We start from the raw sequence: 11781 nt of genomic DNA on the forward strand, positions 1-11781 counted from the left end.
AAGAAATTAAAGATTTCTTTAAAAGGAGGACAATAAAGTTCTCCAGTGAAAAGTAGATAAACCAGTGCGCAAAAATCTAACTTGAATATCTGCAACTGCTGATGAGTTGAATGCCACAGATTTGTCAGCCAGTTACTGCTGCAAAAGCCAGCACGATAAAGCAAAGTTATTAGAATAATTCATTTTTATAAGTAGGAGAATTAATTGTTGTTAATCTTTTGTGTTTTGTGATCCATTTACAACCATTTGGTTGAATGAAACAAACAAGCAAAATTGTTTTTGCCAGTGTAGAATCAAAATGACAACAAGATAATCTCTAGGCACTTCACACAGTAAGGTCAACACCTACATAATTATAGAGAAGAATGCAAAAAAATCCCCTTTGAGCAAGCACTCAGCATTAAAAATCCATTTTATGGAAGACACTTCTGACAGGAGCAATCAGTCCCTAAAACACACACTGTGAAACACATGAAAATACTCATATCATTCAAATATGATTTTAAAAAGAGTAATAGGTCAGAATTTAGATTGAAATACTCTAAAAAGCAGCATAGGCTGGATTTTCAGGAGTGTTCAGTTCATCAGCCACAAACATTTCATGAGTTCAAAAGTTTCACCCAAGCTTTAAACAATGCAAAACAATGTTGTGGCTTGGAAAGAAACTGCAGTCATAATCAAATCAAACTGTGACTGCCTGTTGTCACAGTCTGCCAAAGAAATGAGTCACCTTGGAGCTGTAGGACCGGTAGCGGCAATAGCTCCTGAAAAAGTGATTTAGTCCTTCTACGCAACAACATCAGAAACCAACATGTAACTCTTCTGTTTCTCCACACGGGGGAAATTCATTTATGTGTTTAACTTTAACTAACTGACTAGAATTAACTGACTTTAACTAACTTCATTAAGCCAGATCATGCTCTTTACCTTAACTAAGTGCTGTGAGTGCCCAAAAACACACCCATTCTTTATTACTTCTTAATTTGTCCATTAACCTGTTACACACAGTCATTATCATAACAGCAAACATTTCCCCGAACCAAGTAATTACCTTGTAATTACCTGGCAAAAAAGAATTTCTGCATGTGAAACAAACAATGAGTAAAACTCTGTGTGTGTTTGTGACTCCACCTAATGGGTGGATGTTCTGCTCAACACACCAAATACTTTACATGTGTCATCAACTTTCATGTGGTCCCTTGTTGTATTCTAATTGTATAAGTACCAGAAATTGTGTTCACAGCCATTTTCTATCTGTCCATGTTAGAAACTCTATTGTTTTACTCATAGATTAAATTAATAGAAAGTGTAACCATAAATTTCCAAATTGCAAGCAACTACCAACACTACAACATTCTCACTGGTGAAAAATTATATAATCAAATACTTGTATTCAAGGATTTCTACTTTCTGCTTCTTCCTACTTTTTACTTCACGAGAATTTAGGGGTGACTCTTGTACATTTTATACTCTTCACTTCAATAATGTCATTTTTTAAGAATGTGACTAATAATACCAAGTGTAAAAATACAAAATACAGTGAAGTACAGGTTAAGATGTCAAAAACAAACAAAAAAAACATTACGGAGTCAAAATGTGTACGTGTACATACATTACTCTAAAATGGGGCATTTTAAGTACATTAACTTTGGTACAGTGGTACTTCAGGTGCATTGTATGGCTAGTACCTAAGTCTAACTCGACGCGTAATGGAGTAGTTCTACACTGTACTTACTTAGTATATTTTAATAATGTAAACTATACTTTCTGCTCCTCTGAAATTCCCACTGACATGTAAACCAAAGACAGTAAATCAGGTGGACTAAATAGCTGATACATGATAAGATTCACTGGACACACCATAGAAATGATTTTCCTTTCCAAGCAATAAATATTTAGATCACGTGAAGAAAAGAAAGACCAAGACATCACAACAAACTGCTATTTTGTATTGGATATTTTCAAAGTCTCACAACTTGTGACATTAGCATAAGCAAAAGATTGTACCAGTGTCAGGTAAATTGTTTCATTGTTCCTGGTAAAGTCTGTTGGTAAGATGTCTGGAAGGAAGTCTGTTTTTCCCTCCAGGTAGGTTGTGACATTATGTAAAAACTATTATAATAGATGAAGCAATTTTACTTTGTAAGCTGTGTTATACTATACTTTTTTTTAATTACACCTCCTCTGTTAAAGTATCAACTGCCTGTGTTTACTCACCCCAGGAAAAAATGTAGTAGACCTGTGAAACATTAACCAGACAAACTGCTGAAAAAGTATTTTAAAAGACATCCGTTTTACTTTCAGAATGAGTCAGAGCAGCATGTCAACAGTTATAATACATGCAGGTCACGGTTTCAAGATAGGAACAATAACTTAAACATCAGTTGTAAACTTTTTCACGGTGAAGCCACATGGTAACAAACATATTATTGTTTTTGTTTGCAGGGCGGGAAAATTAACTTTTTCAGCCAACCAGCCGACAAATATAAAGTTTTATCAGCTTAAGAAGATTCCAAAGTGCGCTGCAGTGCAAAATATGAGCATAATTCTGTGTAAGTGACACTTTATTGACCTCACTGGTTTAATAACACACTTCACTACATTCACTCCAGGGATGTAGTGAAGTTGTACTGGTTTTGTATTAAAACTGTTTGTTTTTTTTCAAAGTTCTTTGGTTGATGTATCAGCTCTGCTTTCATTAACCAACTACTATTCTAAATGATAAAAAAAGATTCGAGACAGCTCTTAGTCACGACAGGGGTGGGGTACTAATGCCGTTCTTCTGTTTGCCCAGAGAAGTCAATAAAGTTCCAGTTTTTTGAAGAAGTGAAACATCCAAGTGTTGGCTGGTGGCTAGTTGTTCATTTCAGGCCCAACTAAAACAAGGGCACCCCACTGATCAACATTACTACAAACCCCCACCACCACCCAAAAAACTATTAAATAAACAACAAAGGAAAAAAACAGATCAACTGCATTTCTCCACCGAGTCAAACAAGCAAATCAGTACCCTGATATGTAACACTTACTTAGACAAAAAACATTTACAGTTTAAAATGTTTTCAGATGTTGTGAGCATTTGGTGTAATTTGTACAAGTGTGCATCATGTGGTACCCACAAGTCATCATCATAAAAAAGGGAACATAGCTTGATTTCTTTCAAAGATCAATGCTTCATTTTGGTCAAAATGTTAAACTGAAAGGAAAATTAACTAATTAATTTTTTGCTGATATGCATTCACATAACCAAAAACATTTCAGGAATTTTTTGTTTTAACCACGTCATGATATAAAACAACAAAAACCAGCCTGGTAACTTTCCCTTCGTGAGAACATTAGTGTTCGGGGAGCTGTTAGCAGTGCTTATGAGAAACATCTAAGAAACTAGCTCTTTACTCGAGCTAAAAACTCAAGCAGTATAAAAACCAGCAGAAAGGACAGTTCACAGTGGGAGCAAAATGATTGAGAAACCACCAAAAGTCTCTTGACTAATGATAAACTACATAGCTTTAAGTGCTGCTAAAACCGACCAAACACAAGGTCCCTGCACTTTTAATATGACGCTGCCAATCGCAACCTCCCAATGGAGGGAGCGGTTGTACTTAAATTTAAATGTTATTACACATTTCTGGATATGAACTAATAATGATCTACTGCTTTTAATACAAATCATGATCTGTTTAGCTAATGCAAATCTGTCGCTGAAACGCTAAACTGTTGTTTGAATGCAAAATGGAGGAAACTAGTAAGCTGTGCCATATAGATAATCATAGTCTAATGCCTTTAAAAAATACAGTGGCTATGCAGAAATAGGCAAATAAAGGAACAAATAAATATTAACAAACAGCTTCAACACTGTTGGACTACAAATGCTGATCCTCAATCATATTGCCCTTTGTTAGTTTTGACATAGCACCAATCCATTCATATACTACATTCTGTGTGTCGTAACGTGTGTGGTAAGTACAGTACAAAAAGCCCTGTAATATATTAGTGAAAGAGCCTCATGTACAAAACAGAACTTTTAGAAATGTAGTATTAACCAAGTTGCTCAGAGTAGGGGTAAGGGTATCCATCAAGCAGAGTGCACGCTTCTCAAATTCACTGCTAACAACTCTCCAGGTTTTCAATTAGATCTAATTTATAAATAGGAGTAATTTTTGAATATTAAAAAAGATTTAAAAAGATCACTGCATGTGATGAAAGTCACATGATATCAGAAAACAAGCTTTTCATAGGAATCCAGTGAGGCATTCTCATTATGACTAAAATCTGAAGACCATCATGAGGAGATGAATGAATAATTCACACAATTCAAACACAAAATTCAGAAAAGACTATATGCACACACACATAAACACACAGTGAAGGGTGACACTGTCATTGTGTCTGAAAGCACTCCGATTTTCAAATTAATACTTATTTCAGTGACCGTTGAGCAGTAACATCTGTAACATGACATCTGTCGTCCTGTTGCTTTAAAATGTTCTGCTGTGTCATTTATTCTTAGATGCAGAATCATGTAACTGCTGCAGCAGTCTTTTCAAGTGAAATGGTTTCATCCCTGCCGACCCATTATACAGAAAACTCCATTTGAACTTTATTTCTATTCCTCATCTTTCATTAATCACATGATGGTTGATGGGAGCCATGGCTATGTGGCGGAGACAGACCAGGATCAAAACCACTGGATTAAATTAAGTGGATATAAAAATTGTTAAAAGCAACTTCACCTCAAGCAGTCACAACAGCATAATGCTTCTTATGTACTGATGGTCTAATAAAATAAATGAGCAGCAAATGAAAACCCAGTGCAGTAGAAAAAGGCAGCTTCATCCTTCACATAATAACACAGTTATTGAAATCGCAAACTCCATTAAATATACAGAAACAATAAGATATGAATTGTTTGTTCATGTCTTGTTCACGTGTGTGTGTTTATAGTAGTCGTAGTAGTAGTGGTGTAAATCTACAACAGACACAAGAATGAGGAAACAAGCTAAACCAACCACCAAACAATGAATAAATAATCTCTTTGTGGACCATCTCCATGTCCTGTTTGCTTTTATCATACTATCACTGATACACTTGCAGTTATTTATACAGGGAGGGATAGTTGGATAGTTTTTGCCACCTGGTCAGTGGCATCATTTGTAACTTGAGCTAAAGTGGTCAACTTGAGAGTAAAAATAAATGAATATATGTTGAGCTCCTGTGCTTTTGGTGTTGGTATGGAGACTTTGGGCCTTAAGCCTCTCTCAGAAAGAGTTACATTGGATATGTACTAATACAATCTGTGGCCAAAGGTATGAAGACCGTTTCCTTCAATCATTGTTTGGTGATGCCCTTATCCTATTTCACCATGGCAATCTTAATATGCACCATGTCAACTCCATAAACAGCAGGTTTTCCCAGTTGGATTGGAAAGACCTGGTCTGGTCTGCACAGTCTTGACCTCAACTCTATTCTACACCTTACAGGGAACCTAAACACAGATCAAAAATCTAAAACAGTGGAGTTTTTTTAAAGCACCAGACTAGTTGACATGACAGCTATGAACATCTCTATGTGTGCTCAGTGTTCACGTGTCCACGTAATTTTAGTCAAGCGATAAATATATGCACATAGTGTAAGTAATCAGAATTAATAAATACCCCAAGACAACTTAACCTGTGTTGCACCAAGTAATGTATTACTAATTCAAATCATTCCACGAATGCAGAAATAAATGACATATTGGTTTTAAAAATCTCAGTGCATTTCCAGTAATTATTTAAAGCTTCACTTGGACATTCAATTGGATTGGCATCCAATTTAATTCTATAAAACAAATCTGAACATAATTCAGTAACAAACTTATTTTAGCTCATTTTGATCCGTTTTACTCGGGTATAAAAACAATAAGTTGAACCTAGAACACTGCCTTATTAAGTAGCTTTTTAAGGAACTTGATGTTTGGTAAAGTCAGAGGAACTGTCCAAGGAAAAATAAAAAAACATCAGAAGTCAGATGCCTTTCACTTCTACAGAGACTACTTTTACAGCCGCAACACCCCAAGCAGTCGGCCATCAGTGAGCTTCTGTTTGCCTAATTTTTGCAGTGTGTCCCAAACCATGGGTACTAATCGAAAGCTCGTCAGCAGCTTTTTAGTCAAGAGAAACCAGTGAGAAAGACAACTCTGATTCTTTTTCAGCTCAATGAATCAGAAATCAGAACAGAAATTGACCCGAGTGCCATTTACAACATCTTATCAGAAATAGTCTTAATGATAGGCAGCTTTAAACTGTCAATAGTGAGTGACAGTGGTATGAAAATAGAAAGGAGTGCTGCTTGTATATGGTTCACATTGTGCATCTGCAGTTGTAGGTCTTCTGCTGCTTTCCCTTTTTGAATACTGCCACCTGCTGGCACACTTATTTCATAGTGCCAATTCTTGGCCCATACAGGGGCAAAGTGAGGTAAGACAACAGTCAGCTTGGTGCGTCATGGCACTTACAGCAAATAAATGTTGTGAATTTGCCGTACCCCAAAATCTCTGGAGTCATAAAGTTTGTGTAGTCCTTATTTACGGGGAGCTCATCCAACCTTATCAGCAGCTACCTTTACCTTCAGGTGATTTGGTGCACACAGCCTCTGACTTTCACATGTACAAATACATCTTTTGCATATTGTGTACCGTTCTCTGTTAACTTGGACAGCGTCAATGTATCATGGCGGCCTTAATGTTGCTGCACGGGGAAGAAACCTGAACATTTGAACTAGTAAACATGAATATTTAAGATAAAATGTTAAGTTGCTGATGCAGACACTCAGCTTCAGTGTAGAAATATCCATATAAGCCTTGTTAAATCCATTCAAAGCCCAGTGTCCACACAAGGACAAACCCTCCACACACAGTATGTCAAACTAATCAAAGGACATAAAAATACACATTTGAACTTAATGCGGAAAATAGGGACATCAGTGCTCTTCCCTCATGACCATAAACAAAGGAAATTGAATTCCATCAGTCTGACCTTTGTTTTTAGGTCCTGGGGGACAAAGTCACACAAACTCAGTGCATTATTCACTGACACACACGCTCTTAATTCATCCTCAGTCTTCATCCTCCTTCCTCTTCACCTCTCAACTCCCAAGATAAGACATCGTAGGTAGGCAGAAAATTCATTCACACTAATGCACACACACACACGCACGAGACCTTCCTCGCCGTCCTTTCCTCGTTTCCGTTGCCTCAAACGGGTCATAGGTCAGACGTCGTAGTCGGGCAGGGCAGAGTAGGTGATGCCACCGACAGAAGGAGGGCTGGAGTGGAGAGGAAGGAGCCAGCACAACACGGAACCTGGAGAAAAAAAAAAATTTAAAAGAAGTGAAATGATGCAATTTGTTAGTGCTGTGACACAACACCATGGACATTTTAGTTTCACAATCGTCACACCTTCAACTTCAAAAACGAAAATAACGAACATAAACCCACCACGTCCAAAGACTTCCCGCAGCAGAGCCAGCTTTGGCTTGCGGGTGTGTGAGGGCTGGTGGGGCGGCCGCGAGGTGGAGGAAGATGAGGAGGATGAAGATGTAGAGCTTCTGTCCTTAATGAGCCTGTTTTTCATCTGCTCTATGGGAGTTTCGTCTGTGATTATGGACACCAGCTGGGATGAAAAACACATGGGATTTTAGCTAAATAACGTTCATGACTACATGAAGACACAGACTGTTTCACTTCAATTAGACTGCATGTTGCAGGAAGATACATGTAAAATTGACTAATGTCTAAATGAGATAAAGAGGCTTTTTCAGCATATTTAGGAAGGCAGAAACGTTACGTATCCTATGTCTAAAAAAAAAAAAAAGCTTACGAAGCAGTCTTGACCTGCTTCTTCTTTTCATGAGACGTTCATAGGTTTGACACAACATTTTTTGTCTGTTTTTTAGGTGTGGTTATGTGGGAGACAGCTGCACACACTTAAAGCATTATCATTTCTATTATCCATATCATACAGAGCAGAGTTTGAAGACTATATGCATGTGTGTGTGTGTGTGTGTATACCTGATCATAGAAGATGACCATGACAAACACACCAAAGAGCACAGACTCCACCAGGAGGATGATGTAGTGAGCACTGAGAAAAAGAGGGAAAATACATGAGTAGAAATAGTAGAAGTAGAATGTAAATAACAAATCAAAAGACAAAACTAAACAGTACGATAAAAAAAATGCCTCTGAATAGAAAGAAAAGTTAATTTTATAGCTGTGCAGAGATGTTTGCTTCTAAGGTTTTTGAGCCATGTTTCCCTTCCAAAGGAGTTTCAACCACATGTGCTTAGTTAATACATTTTGCAGCTTCTCATTTTTTGGAGTTTGACAATAACTAATACTTTAAGTGCTGTACATAGCGTAGCAGACAGGAGAAGAGCATAGTGCAGCAGGGAGAGGTGGGGCTGGGCCATTTGTGCTAATCCATCCAATAGTTGTTGAGACATTTCATGAATAAGACAAAACTTTAACCTGCTGGTGGAGCGACTTATAAATGAACAGAATCCCGGGGGAACCAGCGTCCATTCCTGTTTGGGGACTGAACCTCACAACCAAATGAAACCCTATCCCTGAACATTGTGTTTGCACACACACTCTCTCCTTCTCCACCTGTGTTCCTCACTGTAGCACTCACACTATCAGGTGTTTGCTGGGCACCTCCTCTCCCTCTTTCTCTGCATCACCTTCTCTTTCGTTTCTTATCCGCCACACCCATGCCGTCACCACCAACACCATTGAGTACAGACTGGCAATGCCTGCGGACATCAAGGATATAACATCAATCGTGGTACCTACTGTAAGTAGAGTAACGCAAGTCTGAGCTTGTAAGAATTTAGTTTTTTCCATCACTCCTTATGAAAACATCCTTCTGTGTTCTGCATGTACTCGCCTGTGTAGAAGAGAAACTGGATGAAATACTTCTGGTTTAACTCTCCGACACAGTTGTTGATCCTAAAATGGAAAATAGGAAGTTGAAGATGACTAACAGAAGAAGGGGAAGAGACAAATTTGAGAAACAGCAAAGCTGGCTGGATGTCTGCTTGGCTTTCTCACCACGGACAGTGATGATCCATGCGGCGTATGCACCTCTGACAGACACGGCAGTGGTGCGCTCTGGGAGGCCTGTAGGTTTCACAGCGACTGCACACCGTCCAACCTTCACAGCCCTGAGAAAAGGAAGGACAACAGTTAAAACCCACAACCTGATGTTACATGTGTTGTAGCTTTGATAACTTGGAAAACCATCAGAAAAACAAGCTGTGGACAACTGCAACTAATTATTATTTTTTTTAAATATTTAATTTATTCTATTAAAATGTTGATTCATTTTCTTGCCTAGGCGCAGTCTGTAGGTCTATATCCCCGCCAACAGAAGACGTCTTAGTCACACTTAGTGTCTGCAGCACTATCAAGACAACACTTTACAGACATCTGTCACTAAGCTCATGAATACAAAATAACAAGCCCCACAGCAGACACAAGTACACCTGTTAAGATGTAAATACAGGGTAAGCCTGAGATAAATACATAGTTGTTAATACTATACTTATAATCAGAGATTCCCTCACCATTTGTCTCCCTATTATTATCATTCTTTATTGCCTTATTAATACTTGCAATGCAAATACCAAGACAAAGGTTTAGGAGAGCGAAAAGCAACAGAAAACAAACACTATTTGTTAAACTTTGCGGCTCACCCGCTCATTCATCCGAGATGACTGCGAGCGAAGGTCAGAGAAGTCTATGGCTGTGTCGGGAAGAGGCACCATACCTGGACAAAAACACACAAGTTCATTTAATAGAAAAATTGTTTTTCACTCTCTCTACAAGCTGGATAGTAAACACATATTTTAATCGTTTACTGACCAGGATCTGAGAAGACAGCTTTGGCATGGCAGGCCAGCAGTAGCAGCAGAATCAGGTTAAACACTGAACCGTGGAGAGTACACCACACACTGACAGAGAGATACAAAAAGAAACTTAATATGCAAAAAGGTATGTGTCGTACAACCAAAAGAAGACTTTTATCCACTGCTGCATTTGATTTATTCCTCTGGTACATGACCAAACTAATGATATGTTTATTAGTGATTAGTGAGCTATTTTTAAGGCCAGAAAATACAATATTAAGAGTTCATGGTGACATCTTCAGATACATCTTCAGAACTATGTTCTGTCTTTTGTAGAAACTATATGTGATTATTAAAGACACTATTAAATACAATGAATGGACTTTAGTGCATTTCTCCTTGACTACTGCCAGTTTAATGTGTGGGGAAACACCCAGGAAATAACGGGAAATGACCAGTTAAAAAGTTTAAATATAATGTAAAGAAGAGCTTCATGGTGTCTTGAATGAATGCCGAATTAAAGGGCGGTTGTCATTGATTTTAGCAGCTCTGCGGTTCGGTTTTAACATGTACCACATTTTGCAGACACGCAGGGGAAACATTAAAAGACAAGAAATGTGAATGAGAACTCAGCCCGAGAGGAAACCGCACAACCTCACAGCTGACAGGCGACTGAGCCGCACTGTTTTGGAGCGCCTCAAACGCCTCACTTGTAAACAAACACACACAAAAAACATGTTTTCGAGCTTCCCTTAATACAAAACGGATACAAAAACATACATGAAGATATTTAAATACGCGTCACAGTTAGAAAAACAATGCATTTCGGCCGTTCAGCGCAGTAAAACCCTGAGGATGCTGTCAAATGACTGGAGACAGCGCAGGAATGCAGGCGCCATGTCGTTTAAATGTTTAAATGACATACAAACAGAAAGTACCGACCTGTCCGAGTAGGCTGGGATGAGGACATACTGTATAACCACGTAGTCCGCGTAAAACACGCTGAAATAAGTTAAAATCAGACAGATAACGCCGCAGGGATCTCGCCGACAGCGCATCGACGCCATGTTCTACCGGGCTCCGCCCCCTAGCCCGCTTCCGCGTGACGTCAGTTCGAAACCAGGCGCTGCCTTCCAGGACCACTGGGAACTAAAGAGTCACTCTTAAAGGGCTAGTCCTCACTACTGAGTTGGACAATTTCTTTGAGGTTCAGGCGCTGCAAATAAAAGCATATATTTTATGCTTTGTACATCTGTAGGCATTAAAGAACAACCTTCAGATGGCCTATATTTAATGCGAGTAAGTGTTTGAGTGAACAAATTATTTAAAAGTAAATGAAAGCTAATGAAACAACATACCTAGTTTATATAACCTGAGACTCACTGACATATTTTCGTCTTCTGAATTGCTTTTCCAAGTTTTTACCGCAGCCTCCGTCTGTTGTTGATGTTTTAGGGCAGTGGTGTCAAATCCTGGTCCTTCAAGGCCACGGTTCTGTTTGTTTTCCAACCATCCCTACCCTTACAGCTCCTGATTGGCTGGACACACCTGATCCAGGTAATCAGCACTGGGAAGTGAGAGGACAGTTACAAAACAAGCAGGAAATTGGACGCAGGTGGTTGAAGGAGTTCCTCCCCTCAGTTTCCTGTTCAGCTGGTGACATGCATGTTCGGTTGGGTTAATATCTGTTGAGTGACTTGGCCTTTATTGAGTTGGCTTGTTTTTTGGCTCATTGTCCTGATGCATGATTAAACCCTCACCAGTTTTCTTTGATGCATTTCTGTGTAAATAAGAATTTAAAATGCTTTATCCAATTCAATTTATCCAATTGCTACCATCATGACGTATATCATCAATAAATGTAAAGAAAACTAATGAATTACCCTTACACTT

At 38.5% G+C, this 11781-nt stretch overlaps 1 protein-coding gene across 1 annotated transcript; it reads right to left on the minus strand.

Moving 5' to 3' along the window:
- Window positions 1-2273: 2273 nt before the first annotated feature.
- On the minus strand, window positions 2274-10985 carry zgc:77880 (zf-DHHC domain-containing protein). The gene is made up of 9 exons (XM_026352778.1): window positions 10831-10985; window positions 9905-9993; window positions 9736-9809; window positions 9092-9204; window positions 8928-8989; window positions 8673-8793; window positions 8051-8123; window positions 7478-7652; window positions 2274-7342 (listed from the first exon to the last, which is right to left on the minus strand). The coding sequence occupies exons 1-9, from the start codon at window positions 10953-10955 to the stop codon at window positions 7251-7253; spliced, it is 924 nt and encodes a 307-aa protein (XP_026208563.1). The 5' UTR covers window positions 10956-10985; the 3' UTR covers window positions 2274-7250.
- Window positions 10986-11781: the final 796 nt, after the last annotated feature.

The sequence above is a fragment of the Anabas testudineus genome, chromosome 18, assembly GCF_900324465.2.
Source record: "Anabas testudineus chromosome 18, fAnaTes1.2, whole genome shotgun sequence".
Classification (NCBI taxonomy): domain Eukaryota; kingdom Metazoa; phylum Chordata; class Actinopteri; order Anabantiformes; family Anabantidae; genus Anabas; species Anabas testudineus.